The sequence below is a fragment of the Pongo abelii genome, chromosome 7 (assembly GCF_028885655.2).
Source record: "Pongo abelii isolate AG06213 chromosome 7, NHGRI_mPonAbe1-v2.0_pri, whole genome shotgun sequence".
NCBI classification, from domain to species: domain Eukaryota; kingdom Metazoa; phylum Chordata; class Mammalia; order Primates; family Hominidae; genus Pongo; species Pongo abelii.
The window spans coordinates 107075062-107097970 of record NC_071992.2 but is presented as its reverse complement, the minus strand read 5'-3'; the positions used below and the strand labels follow the sequence as shown (position 1 = coordinate 107097970).

The window sequence follows — 22909 nt, the reverse complement described above, 5'->3', positions numbered from 1 at the left end:
TAATTGTTTTGCTATTTTTGGAATAAAACAATAAGAAATATATATCCATTTTAATTTTTCTAAACAGTAAATACTTATGACTTTCATGGCTGTTTAGAATTAGAAATGTGATGCTTTCTGATCCTGTTAGTACCTAATGTACATTAAATTGACTAACCACGGCATAAATGTTTTAAAACCTACATTAATTTTCACAGTTGACTGGTTGAAATGATCAGTTTCATAAATGAATGTCAGTGGTATCTTAACAGTAATAACTTTTTACTACAAAGTAAGATTTTACTTTATAAGTAATGAGTAAAATTATTAAATGTAATCTTATGTTTCATTACTGGCAGCTTGTCATAAAAAAGGAATTAAAGTTACAAATTTTCATTTATTTTCATAAAGTAGATGAACGTTTTCACTCATTTATAGGGAGACCTACTCAGTCTAATCTCTTTTGAGGGTAGTTTTAATTACATTACATCATTTAATACAGGGTTGATAGTTCATGTTCCAAACCATTCCCTCCCTAAACTATTCAACTTTAAAGGAATCTGGGGAAATGTTAAGTTCAACTAACGAAACTATAAGAAATGAAAACTATTAAATGCATATCTTGGGCACAGGATCACTCAAGTGTTTGGAAAGAATTTTATGAGACTATTTAGGTTAGGTCTAAGTCATTGTTCAAATACAGACAAAGTTAGTAGTAACTAAAAAGGATAATTTTTTGTTGCTGTTTCAAAGATTTGTATCATCAGTAGCTAATATTGAAATATCAACTACATTGAAATTGTTGATCATTTTGTAATTGCTAAGGACTAACTCAACTTTGATGGCAGAACTATAGCATTTAGAAAAAGACAAAAGCATCTGGATTAATTATGATCAAGGTTGATATTTGAGACTGAATAAAATTGTTTGACTATTTTCCAATCCTCATCTCATTATTTCATAAAGCAAGCATGACATAATTTTACATTCACCTGAATAGAAGCAATTACAACTTGATATTTGATTGTTCTTTGTTTTATGTTGAGAATAAAGACCCATTTATCATCCAGTGTCTCCCTCCTTTGAGTGTAAACCCCATAAGAAGCAGAACATTGTGTAAAGCACAACAGGGGCAACCAGACGTTGGCATTATCAAATATGTTCTCCCTTCCTGATAAAGTATTTGCTATAAAGGTCAGCAGTCTCTAAGTTTAGTTTCTGAAGAGATAATTAACAAATTAAAAAAATTTTAACAGAAAGAGAGGCTTCCAGGCAAAAAAAAAAAAAAAAATTGTGTAATTGTCGTCTACTTAACATAAAAATCTAGAGATATATAAAAGCAATTGTTTACCAGTGTGGTTAATCTGATTATCATCCCCAAGTATTCTGTGCATGTTTTCACTCTGTTTCAACTCTGGAAACAAGGAACTTATGAACGGCATTTAATTTTTTTTTAATCGCTAACATCTAGTAATATATATTCAAATCTCAATTTTCTTTATCAATCTTTAAATATTTTAAGCATCCTTAAATTTATTTAGCATGATTAACAAACTGTATACACTTATTCTAATTCCATTGTCATATACTTTTTTACTATCATATACTTACTAAATATTATTAGCTTAATGATTTTAATAAGGCTAGAATCAATGGTTTTTATAAAGCAAAACAATTTTCCTTTAAAAATTTTTTCTTGTTATAATTTTCTGACACTCCCATGGCTTTTGCCTATCAATGTATCTACACATATAAGTCTGTTTTGTGTTATTTTCCCTTAGTGCTTTGAAAATAGTATGCCATTGTTTTTTCTGGCATCTATTACTGTTACTGAGAAATCTGATGTCAGTTCATTGCTGCTGCTTTGTAGGTGATCTCTCTTTTCTTAACATTTCATCTTTAGCTCTTAATAGTTCAACTCTGGTGGTATATAGTTTTACCAAAATGTGTCTATGTATGGATTTGTTCTTGTTTGTTGTGCTTGGCACTCAATGTGCTTTTTCAATCTGAAATTGTCTTTTTTCAATATTTGAACATTTTCTGCCATTAGCTAGGACATTCAAAGGGTGTAGATCCTAGCTAATGGGTTTCTCTTTTAACCATTATGTTTTTAATCCATGCTATATTCTTATGCCATTATGTTGCTGTTTTTATAATGCCCTCAGACATATTTAATTCATAAAAATGTATTCTCTTTTAATTTTTAAAGTGAAATTATATAGATGTCAAATCTCCTTATTTTCCTACTCTTGCTTCCAAGCTTGTTTCCTCAGTGATGATTGATGTTAACCTGTGTGTGTGTGTGTGTGTCTGTGTGAACCTGTGTGTGTGTGTGTCTGTGTGTCTGTGTGTGTGTGTGTCTGTGTGTGTGTGTATCTGTGTTTAAAATCCTGTAAGAAAGTTCTATCTATCTGACCTGAATGGCCAGTGGTTCTATTTTCTACTCTGCAAGTCAACAGAAGAAAAGCCTCATCTCTCTTTCACATGACAGTGTTTCAAATATACAAAGATAGCTATTGGGAGTAATGGTATCATCATCAATCAATAAATTTATTTGCACTTTCTCTTATGATTCAAAATGAAATTGTGCATGTTCTAGTGCAGGAAAAAAGAGACAGAAGGTGGTATCAGGAGGTGTCAGGTAAGCAAAAGTCCTAATTCTATTATTTGATAGATTTGAAATTTGTGAACAAACTACTTAACCTTGCTTAGTCTTAGTTACCTCAACTGTGAATAGAGACAATGAAAACCAAGTCACAAAGTTAATATGAGGGCCAGAAACTCTATTACTTAAATGTCACCCCCTGGGAAAGTTACCTTTTAGCCTCCACCAAAGTAGTTGTTTGTTCTGTCTATGACTCCATAGCATGGGTATATAATGCTTTATGACAATGCTTCTAACGTTACATTTTAATAGTCTGTGATCTCCTCAATAGCATGAACTGCATCTTATTCATCTTTGGATCCAGAGAGCTTAGCGCAGTACCTTGCATATAGTAAGAACTCAGTAAAGATGTTGAAAGAAAAAAATATGTAAAAAGCATTTTGTAAGTGGAAAAGCAGTACCGTTACCCATCTTCTGGTTGTTTAAAACCTTTCATATCTCCTCTTCTTGGTTTACTCATTCCCTTAACATGATGGAATAGATAAGGCTCATCATGCAGTAACAAATTCTATTAAAAATTCTATTAATTTTTAAAGTAGCAGTACCTAATCACAGCATTAAACTCTTCCTGAATTGGTGTACAAGACAGACTAATTTTACATCCCCCTTACTAGCTCTTTCCACAGCCTACAACCATGCACATATCTTCCCATTTTCAAAATCTTTCTTCAAACCTTCCTCACCCTCCAAAGAATATTCTATAGCACTCCAACCTTTTACAGCTACATTTCTTGGAGATTAGTCAAGACTTGCTGGCTTCACTTCTGTATTCTTACCAGGCTTTTTTATTTATTTATTTATTTATTTATTCATTCATTTATTTATTTATTTATTGAGACAGTTTCACTCTTGTTGCCCAGGCTGCAGTGCAAGTGCAATGGCGTGATCTCGGCTCACTACAACCTCCGCCTGCTGGGTTCAAGTGACTCTCCTGCCTCCTCAGTCTCCCGAGTAGCTGGGATTACAGGTGCCCACCACCATGTCTGGCTAATTTTTTTGTGTTTTTAGTAGAGACGAGGTTTCACCATGTTAGTCAGGCTGGTCTCAAATTCCTGACCTCAGGTGATCCGCCCGCCTCGGCCTCCCAAAATGCTGGGATTACAGGCATGAGCCACCACGCCCGGCCCCATCAGGCTTCTTATCGATGCAACCTGCTTCCAGCCCTGCCACTTAATGACACAAAGGACACCACCTTCCTCTTGATTTTTCAGTGCTGTTTCTTCTCCTCAGCCCTGGATCTGTCAACTTGGTGTCTTTAGTCAGCTCATTCTTGAGCCCATATTAGAGTAAGAGAGCAGCCAAAATTTTCTTATGCCCAGAGAATAGTGTAGAAGTGGTTGAAAGAGAACCAGCAAACAAAAGGGACTTCAACATCAGAACAAGAAGACACAGGGTACATGGAAGAAGCATGACCAATGGGAAGTAGACACCACCACAGAGCTTCGATCTAGATAGGAAGATCATACACCAGAGGATGCCCACATGAAACACGACATTGGCAGAACATATGGCTCCTACCTCCTAATACCATGACACTACTTAAAAACTCCAAGAATTAGATAATATAGGCAGAAAGGAGGGGAAGGAAATTCTAAGAGATCAAGATAAAATCTGAAATGACTTAGGAAATCCTAAAATTACCACATAAGCCTTGAATTAACTAGGTAAACTTTCCAGTAGAATGGGGGCCCAAATAAAAGCTAAGTTCAGTGGAAGAAAAAGCAAGAAAGCCCTGTTTATTGTGCATCTGTGTATTATAGCTGAAGAATTTGTGCCACTCTCCCTGTTTTGCCCTTCTGTCCCTGATTGTTTCTTTTCATTCTCATTTGCTGACTCCTGCTTTTGCCACCTTTTAATAATATTGCCCTCCAAGGTTCTGTCTTTTTGGTCTTCTCACCCTACTGGGTAGATCTCCTTAGGTAATCTTCATTCCCAGGGCTTCGAGTGTCTCACTTATATAAACAATTTTTAAATCCACATCACCAGGTCTAGCCTCTCTTTGTCAAGCAAAAATGTCATCATACCCCACTACTTCAACAACTCTAAGTAGCTGTTATGGGCTAAACTGTGTCACCCAAAAATCCATATGTCTTAAACCCCAGTATCTCCGAATGTCACTGTATTTGGAAATAGGGTCTTTAAAGCGGTACTTAGGTTAAAATGAAGTCAAGTAAAGTGAACTCTAATCCAATATGACTGACATCCTTATGAGAAGAGGAAATTTGGACAAAGACATGTACCAAAGGAAGACCATGTGAAGACACAGGAAAGAGCCAGCCATGTAGAGGCCAAAAAGAGAGGCTGCAGGAGAAGCCAACCCCTTCTGGCACCTTGCTCTCAGACTTCTAGCCTCCAGAATTGTTAATAAATCAATTCCTGTTATGTAAGCCACCCAGTCTGTGATACTTTGTTATACAGCCCTAGCAACTTATACACTAGCTTTTGAAATTAAGCCCAAACTTCACACAAAAGAGTCACTGTAACCTCACACTGCTGTTCTCTCCAACTTCATCTCTCATACCTCACCTTCCGTGACTTCCCTGTACTCATTGTGCAATTTATATTTGCACAATATTACCTCTGCACAGGCAACTGCCTAGCCTGAAATGCTTATCCACTAATTCTTTATCTATTCTAAATGCCTCCCTAGCCTTCAAAGCACATTTCTAAGAAATGCCTCTTAAAATAACTGAACATTTATTATGGATTCTCCAAACACAATCACTGTGGTAGGCACCAGGGTTAAAACAGGGACTATCCCATTTACTGGAGATGCCTTCTTCACACAGCATCCTGTGCAGCTTCACATCTGCTTATTACAAGAATGCAATCATTCTCTCTTTCTTGTCTGAAAGCCTTGGTTTACAAAACACACACACATAAAAAAAATTATACTTATTAAGCACCTACTACTATATGCTACCTTTGTTGAGCACCCACTGTACTAAGCACTGTTTATGCATTACCTCATGATCCCTAACCACAGTTCTGTGTGATGGGTATTATTATTATTGCCATTTGACAGATGAGGAAGCTTAGCCTTGAAGAGGAAAGTAAGAGGACACAGGTGGCAAGTGGTAGGGCTGGACATCAAACCTAACTTGTCAGATTCCAATCCTTATTATCCCACTTCTCCTGGGAACATGTGAGTTTCTCGAGGATCAGCGTTCTGTATTTCCAGCCCTGGCAAATAATCTGACGCATAGTTAGAAAAAAATAAATAAGTTTCAGTGGATAAATAAATGAGGACAGAAGAAGGATCTTTAACATAAATGTCTTCAGTTCAGCTGAAGTAAATGGGGAATAACTAGGTTGGAAAAGCATAGGAAACATAGCCCAGACTCTCTGGTTAAGGATCAGGAATAACACGTATGAGTTCCCTGCCCATATCCTCTACTTGGCAGCTTTCCGAAATTGGCAAAATTACTTGGTTTCTCCTTCCCTTAGATTTCTTACTGGTGTCATGGGGTTATTTTGGACATTAATTGAGGTATTCCAGGTGACATATTTAGCAGAGTACCAGACGCACACTCAGTACCAAATAAATTCTGGCTGTTGTTGCTTGTATTAGGTTGTAGTTTCTGAAAGACAGACATGAAATAAGAGTAGCAGCACATCAGATGGTTTTGAGACGGAATCTGTCAGAGCACAATTAAACATGGCAACTTGTCCAAGGTGTTCAGAATATCACCAGTGGAAAGCAGGATGTTTTGAAAACTGTTTCCAAGTAATCTGACATGCTGTACTCATTAAATGTCTCTTGCATATAACAATCCATTCCAGATGATAATGTGAACAATTCACAGATAGCTACATATGTGATCAAGATTACATATTTACTCCCATCTTGAGGTCCAACATACATTTCTATCCTCATTTTCCCACCGATGAGCTCTCTTTTCTCTTTGTATTTAAGGTCCAGCTGGTTTTAACTTTCAACCACTATTTTAATGTTCGCTTTGGCTATCTGTTTAGTTCTAGATTCTGGGCTTTTAAAAATGTTAACATTAGCTCTCCTTGGCAGCACCTTTGCCAGATTTTTCTTATGATACATAGAGATGTAATATGTTGACAAACTAATTAAAGGAGGAGCTGGTATTCAAATCCAGATTTGATTTATCATCCTGTAGAAATAAAATTTTATCAGGTATTGTCCAAAGCTCTCTCTCTCTATAAAGGTGAACAAAACCAGAATGGTTCTTGAATTCCTTGAGCTTAGTATTCAATGGTAGAGACAGACACCAACACCAAGTAAATCGATTACTACAAATTTTGCTAAATGCCATGAAGACTTCAAAGCTTTCTGATATAAACACCAACTCAACTTTGACAAAGACATTTCCATAGCAAGAGCATTAAGGTATTGAAAAACTGAACAACTTAAATCACTGTTTCTTATTCATAGAGAACTTTTATAGGCAACCACTACACTAGAGCCCAATATACACGTAACTGAGTTGAGAATGAATTCTCTGATTAGATTCTTCCACTTTTATTTTTTTGTCTTAAGCACACATGGTTATGTCTAGTAAGACATAATTTGTACATGACTGGATCAAGAGGAAACCACTTCTAGCCTTCCTTTTAGTCTCCCATTTCACATGCAACATTTTACAATACTTGGCAATGTCAAAAACTCTGGTAAAGGACATTGTGAGAAAAATTGTAGTAGCTCTACACCACAACCACAGCTGACTTAGGTCTTTTACTCTGGACTAGCTCTGTGGATCCTGTCTATCAGGCTGTCTATCAGGATCCACAAAGCTAGTTCAGAGTAAATACCTGACATCAGGTGACGTGAATACCTGGCATCAGGTGATGTGTAAATACCTGACATCAGGTGATGTGAACTCCGATGACTGTTCCCGGATTTCATTCTACAGGATTATAAATGAACTATGTAAAGTGGCTGTTGTAAAATCTGTACTCTGCTTCTTGGAAAGTAAGCAGGCCAGTAATGTGAGCCTCCATGTCCTAAGCGTGGGTTAGTATAGCTAAAATAACCTACATATTTTCTGGCTCATATATTGTGTTATCCATTGTAACTCTTGATAAAATCTCTCTACTTGGTATGAAGGATAGATTTATTTATCCATTCATTCATTCATTCATATTTTTTATAATTTGAATCTATTCTTCTATTTTTTCCCTAGAAAGTAATAACACAATCTTTCTAGGTAGCTACGTTCTTGGCTTGTGTCAGTATCAAATTTGTTTTGGACAAGATGCATCCTTAAAGGCAAAAAATAGTAAGAGATAAGGCCAATGGAAAAAAAATACTAAAAATCGGCAACTCTAGGTAAAGGGTATACAAATGTTCATTGTATTATTCATTCAAGTTATGTGTTGTTTTCTAATTTCTCAAACTAAAAAGTTGGTGGAAAAAAAGTTGTCCTTGTTGAACCTCATGATGAACAACACATACAGTGAAGTTCATGAAAGAAAGTTTCACAATTACAGTTTTGAGAAAGATAATGTATCTCTAAACATAAGTAGTGATGATCTCATCCAGGAGTTAGAAATGTAAACTTATGAAACAACTAATAATGCTAGTAAGAATACATTATCGGCATGCACATGCACTCATCAATTGTCCCTGGGGAGGCCATGGGCTGCGAAAGGCGAAAGGCCTAATCCAGGCTCTGGAGATTCTTGGGAACATAGCATACTTGTATGCAGGAGCCTTTGTTCCACTTACAGTGGAGTAAAGTGAAAGACTTTCAGCATAGGGTCCAAGAAGCAGACTGACAGAGCAAACTCTACAGTGTGCCTGAAGGCAGCCATAGTAAGAATTCTCCCCAGCGTAGAGGCCATATTAAGGTGTTTGTCATCTTCCAGTGCTCCACAGTGGATTTACTCCTTCACCAACACCTCCTTTTCTTTTTTCACTATTAGCTATACTACACCTTTGTCACTAACAATTCATTAATTCATATAGTCAACCAATGAATATTCATTCAACTTTTTTTATATTCAATTTTTTGTTACGTGTAAGAAACCACATAGGCCTTGCTTAGTAAGGTGTGTAAGACACAACCATTTCCCTGTGGTACTGGGACAGCCCTAAACAGGGAGAGCAGAGATTCTCAGCCTTGACTGCACATGAAAATCAACTAGAAACCTTTTTTTTTTTTTTGAGACAGAGGCTTTCTCTGTCACCCAGGCTGGAGTGCAGTGACAGGATCTCGGCTCACTGCAAGCTGCTCCTCCTGGGTTCACACCATTCTCCTGCCTCAGCACCTCCGAAAGTGCTGGGATTACAGGCATGAGCCACCGTGCCCGGCTAGAAATCTTTATAAAAATGTGGATGCTCAGGATCCTACTGCTACAGACTCTGATTTAGTAGGTCTAGGGTAGGATAATCTGTATTTTTTAAAAGATTCTTTGGTAAATTTGGTGAGTGGCTGGTGATAAGATACACTGAGGACGGGCGCAGTGGCTTACGCTTGTAATCCCACCACTTTGGGAGGCCAAGGCAGGCAGATTACCTGAGATCAGGAGTTCGAGACAAGCCTGGCCAACATGGTAAAAACCCATCTCTACTAAAAATACACACACAAAAAAAAGCCAGGTGTGGTGGTGGCCGCCTGTAATCCCAGCTACTTGAAAGGCCGAGGCAGGATAATTGCTTGAACACGGGAGATGGAGGTTGCAGTGAACCAAGATCACCACCACTGCACTTTAGGCTGGGTGACAGAGCCAGACTTTGTCTCGGAAAGAAAAAAAAAAAGATAGATATAAGCATATTCACAACTCAGATCCTTTATTGGCACAAAGACTACTGGAGCATAATGATACCCCAAATCACTCTAACAACAGGACTTAGAATCAAACTCTTTAGAGATAGAGATGATGTTAGAGATCATATATCTAGTTCCCTACCAAAATCTTCCCACCCACCCACACACACACTCACAGCTAACAATGAGTCCTAGACTTCCCAGCATGCCTAACAGACTAGATAGGAGTCTATAGCTTCCAGGTTGCTCAGGCTCCCAGATTTTGCAGGAGTCTCATACTTAACCATGTGCAAAAACAGAACTTCTATCTCTCCCCAACAAACCTACTTCTCCCTTAGTCTTCCCTATTTTAGTAAAAAAAAAAAAAAAAAAAAAAAAATCTCCTTTACACAGTTCTGTAGGCCAAAAAAACCAAAAAACCTGGAAATCTAAGTCTTATCACTTCTTTCTCCAAGATGCATCTTCAATCCATAATTTCCCTCCACTGCCACTGCAATCATCATCTCTCAGCTGGTCTAGTGCAAATAGCCTACTGCCTAATCTCACTTCCTTGCCCTCTAATTCATTCTCTATGCAGATGTTATCTTTTTAAAATGTAAATTAGGACATACCACTCTTTTACTTAAAATTCCTCAAATGTGTCTCATCACACATTAAATAGAAGCCAAATTCCTAATGTAAACTACGTGGTATTTTGTGATCTAACTCCTGCCTATCTCAACTCTCCTAGTCAATTAATACTTTCTAATCACACTGAACCATTTTTAGTTCCTCAAATCAAAAAGTGATTTCCCATTAATACACACTGTTCCTACTGGAACAGTTTCCTGGAAACACTCTTCCACAATTCTACCTGACCTTCTTTACCTTTGAGGTGTTATTTAAAATATCCTTTCCTCTGTGAAGACTTCCCTTATCCCAGATTTAAAGAAGGGTTTCCCTGATACTCTTCCTTGTGAAACCCATTGGTTATGGGCTGAATTGTGTTTCTGCCAAAATTCATATGTTGAAGTCCTAACATCCAGTGCCCCTGAAAGTCACCTTGTTTGGAAATAGGGCCTTTACCAAGATGATCAAATTAAATGACACCTGATTTTAAACTTCTGGCCTCTACAACTGTGAGACAATAAATTTCTCTTGTTTTTTTTTGTTTGTTTTGTTTTTGTTTTTCTGTTTTTGTTTTTGTTTTTGTTTTAGACAAAGTCTCGCTCTGTTGCCTAGGTTGGAGTGCAGTGGTGCAATCTTGGTTCGCTACAACCTCTGCCTCCCAGGTTCAAGTGATTTTCCTGTCTCAGTCTCCCAAGAAGCTGGGATTACAGGCACCCATCACCACACCCAGGTAATTTTTGTATTTTTAGTAGAGATGTGATTTTATCATATTGGCCAGACTGGTCTCAAACTCCTGACGTCAGGTGATCCACCCACCTCGACCTCACAAAGTGCTGGGATTACAGGTGTGAGCCACTGCACCCAGCCTAAATTTCTCTTGTTTTAAGGCACCTAGTTTGTAGTACTTTGTTATGTCAGCCCTAGCAAACTAATATACCATTCTTTTATGTCATGTTAGTCACAATTTATGTTACATTTGTGTTTACTTATTTGTTTGTCTCCTTCACTAGATGATAATTTTCAGAACGGCAGAAACTGCAGCTGTTTTTATTAATTTATTTAAAATTATCCCCCAATATTATACTATGCTAGCCCAAGGAAGGCCAAGGACTCACCAAGAGCAGAAAGGAATTCTGGTATTAAAAGCAAATATTGGATAGTCTAGAATAAGTGTGGGAAAACTATGGTCCCCGGGCCAAATTTGACCCACCTCCTGTTTTCATAAGACTTGTAAGCTAAGGAAGGTTTTCACATTTTTAAATGGTTGAAAAAAAATCAAAATAAAATAATATGTCATGATATGTTAACATTATATGAAATTTAAATTCACAAGTAAAGTTTTATTAGAACACAGCTACACTCCTTTACATATTATCTAGAGCTGCATTCATGCTACAAAGGAGAGTCAAGTAGTAGTCACACAGATCACACTGTCTACAAAGCCTAAAATATTTACTATCTGGCCGCTTAGAGAAAAAGGAGTTTGCTGAGCTCTGGTCTAGAACATGCCTTATGGGCTATGTGAACTGCCCTGGGATTCACAACTCCTGGGTAACATAATGTTGCAGTTGCACATTCATGCATATTTAGTGTCCTAGAACACCATCATGATATAAACTAGCCAGCACATTCACCTTTTCTACACCAAGAATTCCACGACAGACTGCTGACCAGTTCTTCTTCTGAGAAGAATTTAGTTCTGGTTTTATTATTAATATTCATGAACAAAAGGGATTTACTGATTAAAAACTTTCAACTTTCATGAAATTTTGCTAGAATGCATGTATTTTGATAAATTTGAGAGTCTATGAATGTAAATAGAATGGGTGATGATGATTATTACAGATATTTATCCAAATTTGTCTATCCAAAATTTACAGTATACTATCCTATAAGCCAATCATAGGTACAAATCTAGTTAGTATTAATGGATTTAGATAAGAACAAAGGATAGGAATCAGTATTATGCTCATATTCGCACAAAAAGCATCATTTACCTTTGGTGGAGGAACAAATCGAACACATTCCAGCCATACGGTTATAAAGTACTGTCCACATATTGCACATGTTTTTCCCTGAGAGATCATTCTCCTGACTTGTGGGTACCGTTCTATGCCATCCATTAGGAAAGGGTTATTTTCTGCTAGCTGATTCATTACAAATCTTGATGTTATTTCCTAAATTGAAAAAAAATACAGTTCCTCAGATTGTTTTCAAAACTATTTTACATTACATTGATTTCCATTTCATTAGATAAAGTGTATGGCTTATTATCTAGATTCTGTTAAATTAAGATTCTGCAGTGTATCTAATGAATTGTGTTGTAAATGACTGGCATTGCAAATAAGTTTGGTTTTCATCAATATAATAACAATAAGTTTCTTACATGGTCGTATTTCTACATCTCTTACATATAGGAATCCAAGTCATAATACATTTGCGTTACACATTTTGTAAAGTTAGATACAGTTTAGGTTTAAATCTGGCACCTCTCATTACAATAAGCAAAGACCATACAAACATTCAGACTGGATTCAAAAATGAATTTTGTCATATTCACTAAGGTCTAAATCCTAACTACTTAAACTGTGGTTCACAGACTGCATCACATGGGAGCTTATTAGATATGCAGAATGTCAGACACACTCCAGACCTACTGAATCAAAATCTGCAATTTAACTAGTTCCTCAGGTAATCTATATGCATATTGAAATTTGAGAAGCACTGGTCTAAATTCCTTGCTGTACTGAGAACCTGAATAGCGCCATCAAAAAAGCAATGATTTCTATGAACCAAATATCTGAATTTAATCTTAGTTAAACCTATCTACCTAGATATGTTCAGAAAATTCACTTGCAATAATAATAATAAAATACTAAATAATAAAGGGAGGAAGTAAGAAAATGGAAGTTGCCTTTCACTAGGGCTATCATCTTAATAAAAATATATTACATAATGCATAAAATTAAATCTTCACTGACCAAGCAAAGAAAGTAAATAAACATTTGCCTGAATCCATTAAATTTTCTCCATTGTTTTTGTCAGTAGCATGGAAGTCCTGTGTAAATGTTACACAAACACTGCTTGAAATTTTAATAGTGTTTGGGGATGATTTATTTGGTACTTTTTTTTCCTGACAAAAGTGAAAGATTTCCCAGTAGTATTGAAATAGTCCACATAAAGCTTGGATAGGAATTTTTGGAAATACATATATACACACATAATCTTTCATGCATTCACCCCACGCATGAAATTAATTTAATTTAATTTTAATTTTAATTTTAAATTAATTAAATTTAACAATAATTTAATTTTAAATTGAATGTTAATTTTAATTTTAAATTAAATTTAATTTAATTTTAAAGAAATTAAATTCTTTAAAAACTTAAAAAATAACAGCAAAATCTTATAAATTGCTGTGTCCATTTCCTATGATCCTATCCCTCCCAATAAACAAGCACCCGAGAAAGCTGCCTTTATACAGTAAACAGCCCTGAGCATGGATTCTTTATTTGTCTGATCCTTCAACAGCACAACCTCCTACCCACTTAAGCTCATTCTCCTGGGTGGTTGCATGACTGAGGTCATGCTTTTGCACTAATATTACCAGGATGCCTAAATCAGATATTTATTTTCACCCTTTCTCCAACTACTTAAGCAGATCATAGCTTGTGATTCTTAGATAAATACTGATTTTATAGGTAGGCTTTTAGCTACATGAATTCAATGGCCAAGTCTTACTATAAAGCTGTAGAAAACTCATGGATAAGGATTCACTACCCAAAATAGCAGATGATAGAAGCATTTGCTGAAATACAAGGGACCTAAAAATAGGTTCATATAGATCACTTTTTCCATTTATGATTTCTGGACTCAAACATATTTGTTGCACTCAGTATATCTGACAGCTCTTACATCACTGATTATTTATATTTCTTTTACTTATTGCCAATGTGTTACTTTGGAAGGACAGCATACACCATTAAAATATAAAGTTCTTACTTGGAAATGTGAGTATATGTAAAATAAAATACTACTGGCATGACCAATAGTATCTTTTAGTACATCTCTTAGAGATGCATTCAATGCAATTTTTGAGAGTACACAATTTAATGATGGCCTAATTCCAGTGTTATTTAAAAGTCAAGAAATCTTTTATAGACCAAAGTGGTCTATAAAAATATTTCAAAATACTCAAATTGCTCCTTTTAGATAGCTTATATGCTATTTTCTTAGAATATTTCCAAGTTAATTATAATTCATAATAAATGAAATTAATTTTATATGTCCTACGTTTTCCATACATATAATTTTTGAGTTATTAAATTATATACATAAAAATTATATAATATGAAAAATATAAAATGTAAAAACAAATATGAATCCTTAGGAGTGATATATTTTGGAACTATTGTATACTCAGGCGTTATTATGTGTATGATAAGCACTAAAACGTAGCATCAAGAGCAAAAATTCAAAGTCTGAGACAAATACATGCATAGGTGTAAATTCTAGCTCTATGACTTATTTGCTGTGTGATCGTATTTGGGTGAACCCTTAACTTCCCTGGTCTTGAACACCTCATCTGTAAAACTGGGATTTTTTCCAATACTATCACAAAGAGTTTGGAGAATTAAATTACATAAAAACGGTAAGCCATTTAGCCTGGCATCTACTAATGCAGTATATTCTGGCTAATATTTTTCTATAATATAGTTATTAGCATTAAATTTTACTTCATAAATCTCTGAGGTGAGGTAAAGTTTTTAAAATCTTTACCAAGGCATAACCCATATCATAGTTCCTAGAATTCTTTGACACAGCAAGTACTTTAATCAGTAACATTGACTAAATGCCCAGTAGAAATAACTCTTACTTTAAGTACAAATCAGTTTAAGTCACTTTTCTGAGAAAAATTCTTAGAGATACTCTTAAAACTACCCAAATCATTTACATATTACAGGCATAGATAGCTACTTCCACTAAACACATTGTAAAAATTAACTTTTGTGCTCCTGGACCCAACAGTTCTGAAAATTAGAACAATTTCTCTCTCATTCACCGCCCTCACAGACAAGGTTCTTGTCCTTGAAGGCTGTCTGTAAGACAGCTACCAGATTGGGTTAACTGCTAATTCAGCCTCCTCCACAAACCAGAACCTCCTCCAATCCAGGATGACCCTGTCTCCATTTCCCTCAGCTCCCTGTATCCCCTTTCTGAACCAATATTGCAGCTGGGAGTCTGGAACCCAACTGCTTAAGTTGGCATCATTGTCCCAACACTTAGTAGCTCTGTGACCTCAGATAAGTTATTTGACCTCCCTGAATCTCCATTTCTATATCTATAAAAAGTGGTCAATAATGATACCTATCTTTTTAGGGTTAGTAGAGGACTAAATTAGTTTATTCCTGTTAAGTGCTTAGAACAGTACCTTGTCCATAATAGGCATAAAATAAGTGTTAGCTACTATTATTATACTGAAATGATTGATGAAAGGAGAAAAAATAAGTTATAAGGGAATAAAAAATTAAATACAACAGTTACTCAAATTATTTACTATTAAATTTCAAATAAGATGTTTTTCTGTTACAGAAGAGTAAGAAATAATGCTGTTTGTGAAAATATTCTGTGAAAGGGAATCTGAAAAAAGTAAATCAAACTTTACAAGATGTCAGTTCTTTGGCCCAGCAGTTACATTTTTAGGGATAATATGCACAGGAACTAAAAATTTACTATAAGAATGGTCACTGTCGCTTTGCTTTTTGTGGTTGTTGCTTTTTGACTTTGGGGGGGGGGTTTTGAGACAGTATCCTACTCTGTCACCCAGGCTGGAGTGCAGTAGCACGAACCCAACTCATTGCAGACTCAACCTACTGGGCTCAAGCCTCCTGAGTAGCTGAGACCACAGGCACACACCACCATGCCTGGCTAAGGTTTTTAAAATTTTGTAGAGATGGGGTCTCACTCTGTTGGCCAGGCTGGTCTCAAACTCCTGGGCTCAAGCAATCATCCTGCCATGACCTCTCAAATTGCTGGGGCTTCAGGCATGAGACACTGTGCCCAGCCTTGTATATTTGTTTATAAAGGCTAAAAGCCCAGAAAATTATTAATAATTTAAACATCCAACAGTGGGGAAGTAGTTAAAAATATTATGATATCATCATATACAGAATACCATGTATTCATCAAAAAAGACGTCATGGTCTGGTTTTATTTTGTTTTGTTTTACTGATTGGAAAGCTATTCACAATAACTGAGTGGAAAAACAACTCTATATAGTGTATAGAGTTTGAACTCATCTTTAATTACAAAAATATTTTGAATGCATAAAAAGTTCTAAAAGAATAAATGTCATAGAGTATTAGTTTGATTTCTTAGTATTTTTATTAACTTCTGTTGGCTTTTTTTCCCCTAATTTCTCTACAGGAGCTTGTATTACTTTTGTAGTAAGAAACTTTTTAAAAGTCAGTGTAAGAAATTTTGATTTTCTCCATTGCTCATCTGTATGTTATTGTTTTCTGCAATAAACAATACAATAATTTAATTCATACAATAATTTAATTAAAAAAAAAACAAAGTAAGCCACTGGACAAGATTGGATGTTTCCTGCAGCCAGGAAAGTTGATCCCATACAAATCCTAAAAGTCTTATGACAATCCTGCACATTAGCTACAGACCCAATGGATCTCAGAAATCTAAATTCTTGATGGAGAATCATAGCCAAATGTGGGAGGATCTGTGATCTCTGACTTGTCTATTACCAAAGAGTTTTGTAATATGCTTTCCTTTTCCTTCTTGTAATGCCATTAACTTGTTTTGCTGAAGTGAACATAGTTTCTGGATCATATTCATTCATCCACTAGGGATACAGACAAGTAAAAAGGGAGTGAAAGAGGTAAAGACTACACTAAGAACAAATCAATACATCTTTAAATAACACTGAAAAGGCTAAAGTGAAAATAAATTTCTCTCTTTTATTCGTCCTACAAAATATTTCCATTTCTCTGAATTAAGTCACTCTGGTAATCAGAGTGACTTAGGATTTCATTGGATTCTATAAGCAAGTCAAAAATATTATGTATAGGATCCACATTGCCAATGGACTAGGATTACATTAATCATTTGCTGGCTTGGCAAGAATGTTTTAAAAGAAAATGCTTTAAAATTTAAATTGTGCCTTTAGTTTGAAGACTTAAGTGAATGAGGTAAGTCTTCACCTGTAGACTCCAGACATTCTCCCGCTGTGTAGAAATCACTGGCTGCTGCAGGAACAGTGGGTTTCCCTCACAGTAGAATTCCCTCAGCTTCAGATCCTGAAACTTTTCAAACAAATTTAAAACCTTATTGCGCAACAAAATAATGAAACTACCTCTAAAGCTACAACTTTAATAAAATTAAACCGAAATTACTTTATTTAGGACTAAAAATCCACAGTAAATACTAATGTGGATATAAGTCCTAAATAAAGTAATTTAGGGGCACACTGGGGCATACTCTACTTATCAGAAGCATAAGAATTTTAATGGTGGCATGAATGGCCATGACCTTAGGGGTCACTGGTCATATCCCCATTCTGAACAACTAAGAAAACTTGTTTGAGATTATAGAACTGGTTAGTAATAGAATAAGCATTAATAAATTGAGTGTTGGGAACATTTTGCAAATATATTTATTAGAAAACCAAGCATAACAAAAAATAACATCCTAACATACACCAACCTCTAGATCTCAAAGACTGTCTTATGATCCATTTATGTTTAATGAGGAAAGTAAAAGAAATAAAAGAACATCAAAATGTTCACATTATAATTTATTAGGGACCAAGAAAATATTACTAAAAATACAAAAATTAGCCAGGTGTGGTTGTGCATGCCCATAATCCCAGCTACTCGGGAGGCTGAGGCAGGAGAATCCTTTGAACCCAGAGGTGGAGGTTGCACTGAGCCGAGATTGTGCCACTGCACTCCAGCCTGGGCAACAGAGTGAGAAAAAAAACAAAAACAAAAACAAACAAAAAAAACAGAAGATGGAAGATATACAGTTCACAAGGATATTTAAACTTCTATGGAGAAAGTCTAAATCCAATTGCACTCTACAACTTCAGTAGAAAAAGAAAAGATTAAGAAGAGAATAAGAAGAGAAAAGAAGAGAAAAGACAATGTCTTACTCTCTTACAGAATATCTTGCCTTGCCTCCCAAAAACCCATGTAGCTTTCACAGTTAACCTGATTTAGGGAGTTATTTCTCTGAACCTAAATTTCAGCTGTAAAATGGGGACATATGACCTATCTTAAGTAGTATGCTAGTAAACCAGGTCCTTGAAATGAAGAAATAAAAAGCCTCAATTTGCAGCGAGTGTTGACTCCACAGTGTAAACCCTCCTGCTATAGCTGATTCAAGTCACTGAACACAGAGTTTGGGAAGGAATGTGCAAAATTAGCTCTTGTGAGCCTGGGTGAAGTGGGTCCACACCACTGAATCTCACAACATTTATAGGAAAATTAGAGATATTTCCATAATTTGAGCCCAGAATTTGAAACGTAGCAAGCATGCAACAAATTAAAAATAATTGATTTTAAACATCTGGGATATCATGTCATTAGGTTTCAAAAGTACAGGAAATCTTACACAACATAGGCAGATGTTTAAATAAAATACAAAGCTCAAGTGTATGTTGGTATCACCTTGAGTCCTGGTCTCAAAACAGACATTCTAACTTTCTTAATTCCGTTTCCTATGTTAACAATCTCATGAGTACAACCTAGAGAGTTGAACCCAATGGCAGCTCTAAGTCAGTACTCGGTGTGCTGAAATGAGAAGGGTTATTCCTTGTGCTTCATTCTATGTAACCACCATTCTTTCCTTTTTTGTCCTAAAGGATATCATTCCATAATTTATACTAAACTCACAGTCCTCTAAGAAAAAACCAATACAGAGAGATTAATGTAAAGGAGAAAGAAGGAATAAGTAAAACAGAAATGAGCAGGTGAAGGACACAGAATGATCTTAGAATATTAATATCTTTTAATTATCTCCTCCTTTGTGACCAGAGGAAAAGGCATTTAAGTGAACCTGAATAAGTTTGAAGACACTGGATGGTTAAAGGAGTCAGACATAGTCCCTTCAACTGTTTGAAGCAGAGAATAAGACCATATGTCAGTTGAGTTCGGAGGCAGGGTATCAGTGTGAATGGAGACAGGAAGAAAGCAGTGAAGGTTTGAAATGTCCCACAGTTTTCAGTAAAGGAACCTGGACAGAAATATATTATACAGAAGTGCTGAGGGAACCACTGTAATCTATATATTAGTGGTGGCCCCTGTCTGCACAATTATGTGCTTCACTTTAGCATTCAGCTTCCCAGATCCAACATAAAGAGTTTGCAACATAAGTATGTCAGAAAGTAAAAGAATGAGCATGTTGTGTGTACTAAATATTAAAGGGCAGGACTGCTCCTTTTCAGTCTAGACTGGTTACAGGAAGGAATAACAATACCAACTCTGATGGACTAGGAGAAAAGAAGACGTGGCAAGACATGAAGTCTCAATGACTTTGACTTAAAGACTCATTGAGTGACTTCATGTCATTGAGTCATTAAGTGAAAAGATATGGATATAAAGCAATAAGATAGCTTGAACATACAAGGAACCAGTGGTCACATTGCCATACCAGACCTTAATTCTTCAAATTTAGAGCATGTGAAGGTGATGTCAGGATCTAGACTTGACTATAGATATGGTTTGCTGAAGTGAAGACTAAGGAAGCTCCTTAAAATGAAGGATTCAAGGAACTTTGAGGCTAAGATGTCTATGTCAACTGCCTTCTTGAGTAATGGTCTCAAATATTTGGCTGTCCAATGGACCTCTCCAACTGGAAGTTCCACAGGCACCTAAAGTTCTAAATTCTAAGCCTAAATTCATGTTTCCCCCAAATTATGCTTTTTCCTTTTTCTCATCACCCACTTCAAGTCTCTAACCATGTCCTGTCAATTCTACCTTCTTAAAACTTTTGGAAACCTCTCTTTCCACCCTCCATCCCATCCACCTCCTCACCACCCCCACACAATCTTCTCCTACTCCTGGCCACACCCACTACCCACCCCACCTTCATTGGAGGCCTTTGTCTTATGTGAGTTGTTGCAATGGTACTTGAATTCATCTCAGCGCAAACTTTTGCTGAAGAAATGGTTTTCTGAAAGGAAAATTTTGTCATATAACAACCTTGCTTAAAACCTTTCAAGGCTCTCTTATGTCCATAGGATAAATTCAAAGCCCTCATATGTCATACTTGGCTCTCCCTGGCTGACTCTCCAACCATATATCCTAGTAAGCCCCATCTTTACCCTTTTAAGCTTTCAGAGGTACTTAGAGATCTCATGACAGGCCTGTATCTTATCTCACAGTTATGACTCATGCCATACCCTTTTAACTCATCCTACACCTGGGTCATCTCTTCAAAACTAAAATGTCACCCCTCTAAGCTTCTCCAGCCTCTATCAAATGTTTCCTTGTCTCCTCATTGGGCCTGGTATATAAATTAATCACATTACCTATAAATACTCTGAGACAATCATTGTTGAAAAGTCCATCTTCATCTATCAGGCTTTGGTCTCTTTAAACACTATGACTTATGTGACTAATGCAAGCTCAAAATTCAATGCCTAGTACAGAGCTGATGTTCAATAAATGATTTATGAATAAACAAATATCTTCTCAGAAACACCAGACACATTTGCTTCTCCCTGCGCACTCAAGATTTGCGAAGGCCTTCTTCTCTAGACTTGGTAAATTTTTATAATTGTTCCCACAAAGCCCCAGGCCTCAGGAAGAATATACAAATTTAGCAAGTCCTTCTGTTGCTTCAGACTAGCCCAAAGTAATGAGGGAGATCAGAAGGGGGCTAGATTAGCAGGAGCATTTATAAAGTAAACTGGGGGTGAGGGAGGAAGCTGAGATTTCACATGGACTCAAAAACAGAACCAATAAGTAGGGTATGACAAATCCCTGTGCATTCTTCAAAGCATCTCAAAATTTACAGGGTTACTCTTTAGTGAGAACTGGGATTTCTAAATAGGCTTAAGGTCGAGTTTCAAGGAGGGGGGATAAGATTCAAGTGTGGGGGCTAAGGCATCCAAAACTTAGATTTAATTAATAACTCTAAAGGATATTAATACTATTTGTGACCAATGGGAAATTCAAGAAACTGTATGATAAATTTGATATCTAATCAGAATTGTGGAGCAATTAGGCTGATGATATCATTTGAACATAAGAAAGCCAAAAATATCTGTGCTGGGAACCCCTGTCTCACACACCCTGCATGAAAGGGAGGGAAAATAGTCAGAAAGTGACCTAGAGTCATAATCCTTCAGTATCTGCTGAATACTTGTCCCAAGAGAAGATCCTTAGAGGGAGTTGAAGAAAAGAGGCTAAGAGCCAAGCCTGGAGAGAAATAGATAACTAAACTCCCAGGCTATAAACACACACACAAACACACAGAGAGAGAGAGAGAGACAGACAGACAGACACTGAGACCTTCCTCATTCTAGTCAGGGAGAAGCAGATGAAGGCCCCCAAGCTCAGGCCCTGCCCCGCCTTTTGTACCCTAGGCCTTAAAGCTGAAGGGAGAGTCCTCTTCAGGCTTTTCCATTTAGACATCAGCATAGAAATAACTGATCTGGAAGGGCTTATCTGTGTCACCGCACAGTCCCCACCCCATGCCTGCTTTAGACCCCATTTCTGCCCTTAAACTACCTGAGAACCAGTAGCCCAAAGAGGCCTCTACTTCCACCCTGCCTGTGTGTGCCAACCCTAACCATGCAATTGCTTTACAGTGCAAATCACACCACTTCACTCCCCCTCTTACAACCACCCAGTGGTTTCTCATCTCACTCAAAATGAAATGCACACTCCTCACCCTGGCTTCAGGACGTGGTTATGATTTGGATTCTGCACTATCTCTTTGGGCTCATCTCCCAGTACCTGCTCTCTCACTCTTTCTCCACTTCTCTCTTGTCTCTCTCCACTGTGGTAACATTGGCTTTCTTCCCAAGCATTCTCCACCTTGGGGCCTTTGCATTTCCTTCTTCTTGGAACAATTTGGTCTCAGTTTTGTCCATATCATAAAACATCACAACAAAATGGAGTAAGATCTTTAGTGGTTTGAGAGGGGCAGTGCTTATGACCCAAAGACTCAATAACCAGAAAGTTTTCTTTGTTGTTCCAAACCAACATGAAGACCTTCTCGTATGTGCATGAGATATGCACCTTAACCAAAGAAAATTACTCATGACACAGCAGCTGAAAGAGAGTAAGAAAGAAGAATTTGAAGGATACATTCTTCTAGCCTGTCAAAACACAAAGAATAAAAATTAGAACACCCACTGCCCCCATGCAAACAAGATTAGGGGAATCTGGAAACAAATTGGCAATGTCATTTAAAAGGCTGAAAGTTATTCTTACTCTTTGAGTAATTCTTATAGGAATATCTCCAAAAGAAATATTTAAAAGAGACAAACGTTTATGCATAAAAGGTATTTCTCAGAATTATTTAAATTTGGGGTGGGGGGATGAGTGGGTGGGGTTTTACTCTGTCACCCAGGCTGGAGTGCAGTGGTATGATCTCAGCTCACTGTAGCCTCCACCTCCTGGGCTAAAGCTATCCTCCCACCTCAGCCTCCCAAGTAGCTGGGACTACAGGCATGTGCCACCACGCCCAGCTAATTTTTTGTATTTTTGGCAGAGATGGGGTTTCACCATATTGCCCAGGTCTCGAACCCCTGAGCTCAAGCGATTCACCCAATTCGACCTCCGAAAGTGCTGAGGTTGCAGGTGTGAGACACGTGCCAAGCCTAAATTTTTTTTAAAAAACGCTTTTCTATGTTTAAAAACAAAGAATGGTAAATTATGCTATCATATGC

At 36.7% G+C, this 22909-nt stretch overlaps 1 protein-coding gene across 2 annotated transcripts in view; it reads right to left on the bottom strand.

Annotated features, from left to right (window-relative positions):
- LRRC69 (leucine rich repeat containing 69) overlaps nt 1-22909 on the bottom strand; it is a 112534-nt gene that overhangs the window by 6389 nt on the left and 83236 nt on the right. For both annotated transcript variants that reach the window (XM_054518657.2, XM_054518656.1), the window contains 2 exons: nt 17211-17312; nt 11991-12170 (listed from right to left, as the gene is read on the bottom strand). In XM_054518657.2, the coding sequence (XP_054374632.1) occupies nt 11991-12170; nt 17211-17312 (282 nt within the window). The remainder of the gene's footprint in view (nt 1-11990; nt 12171-17210; nt 17313-22909) is intronic.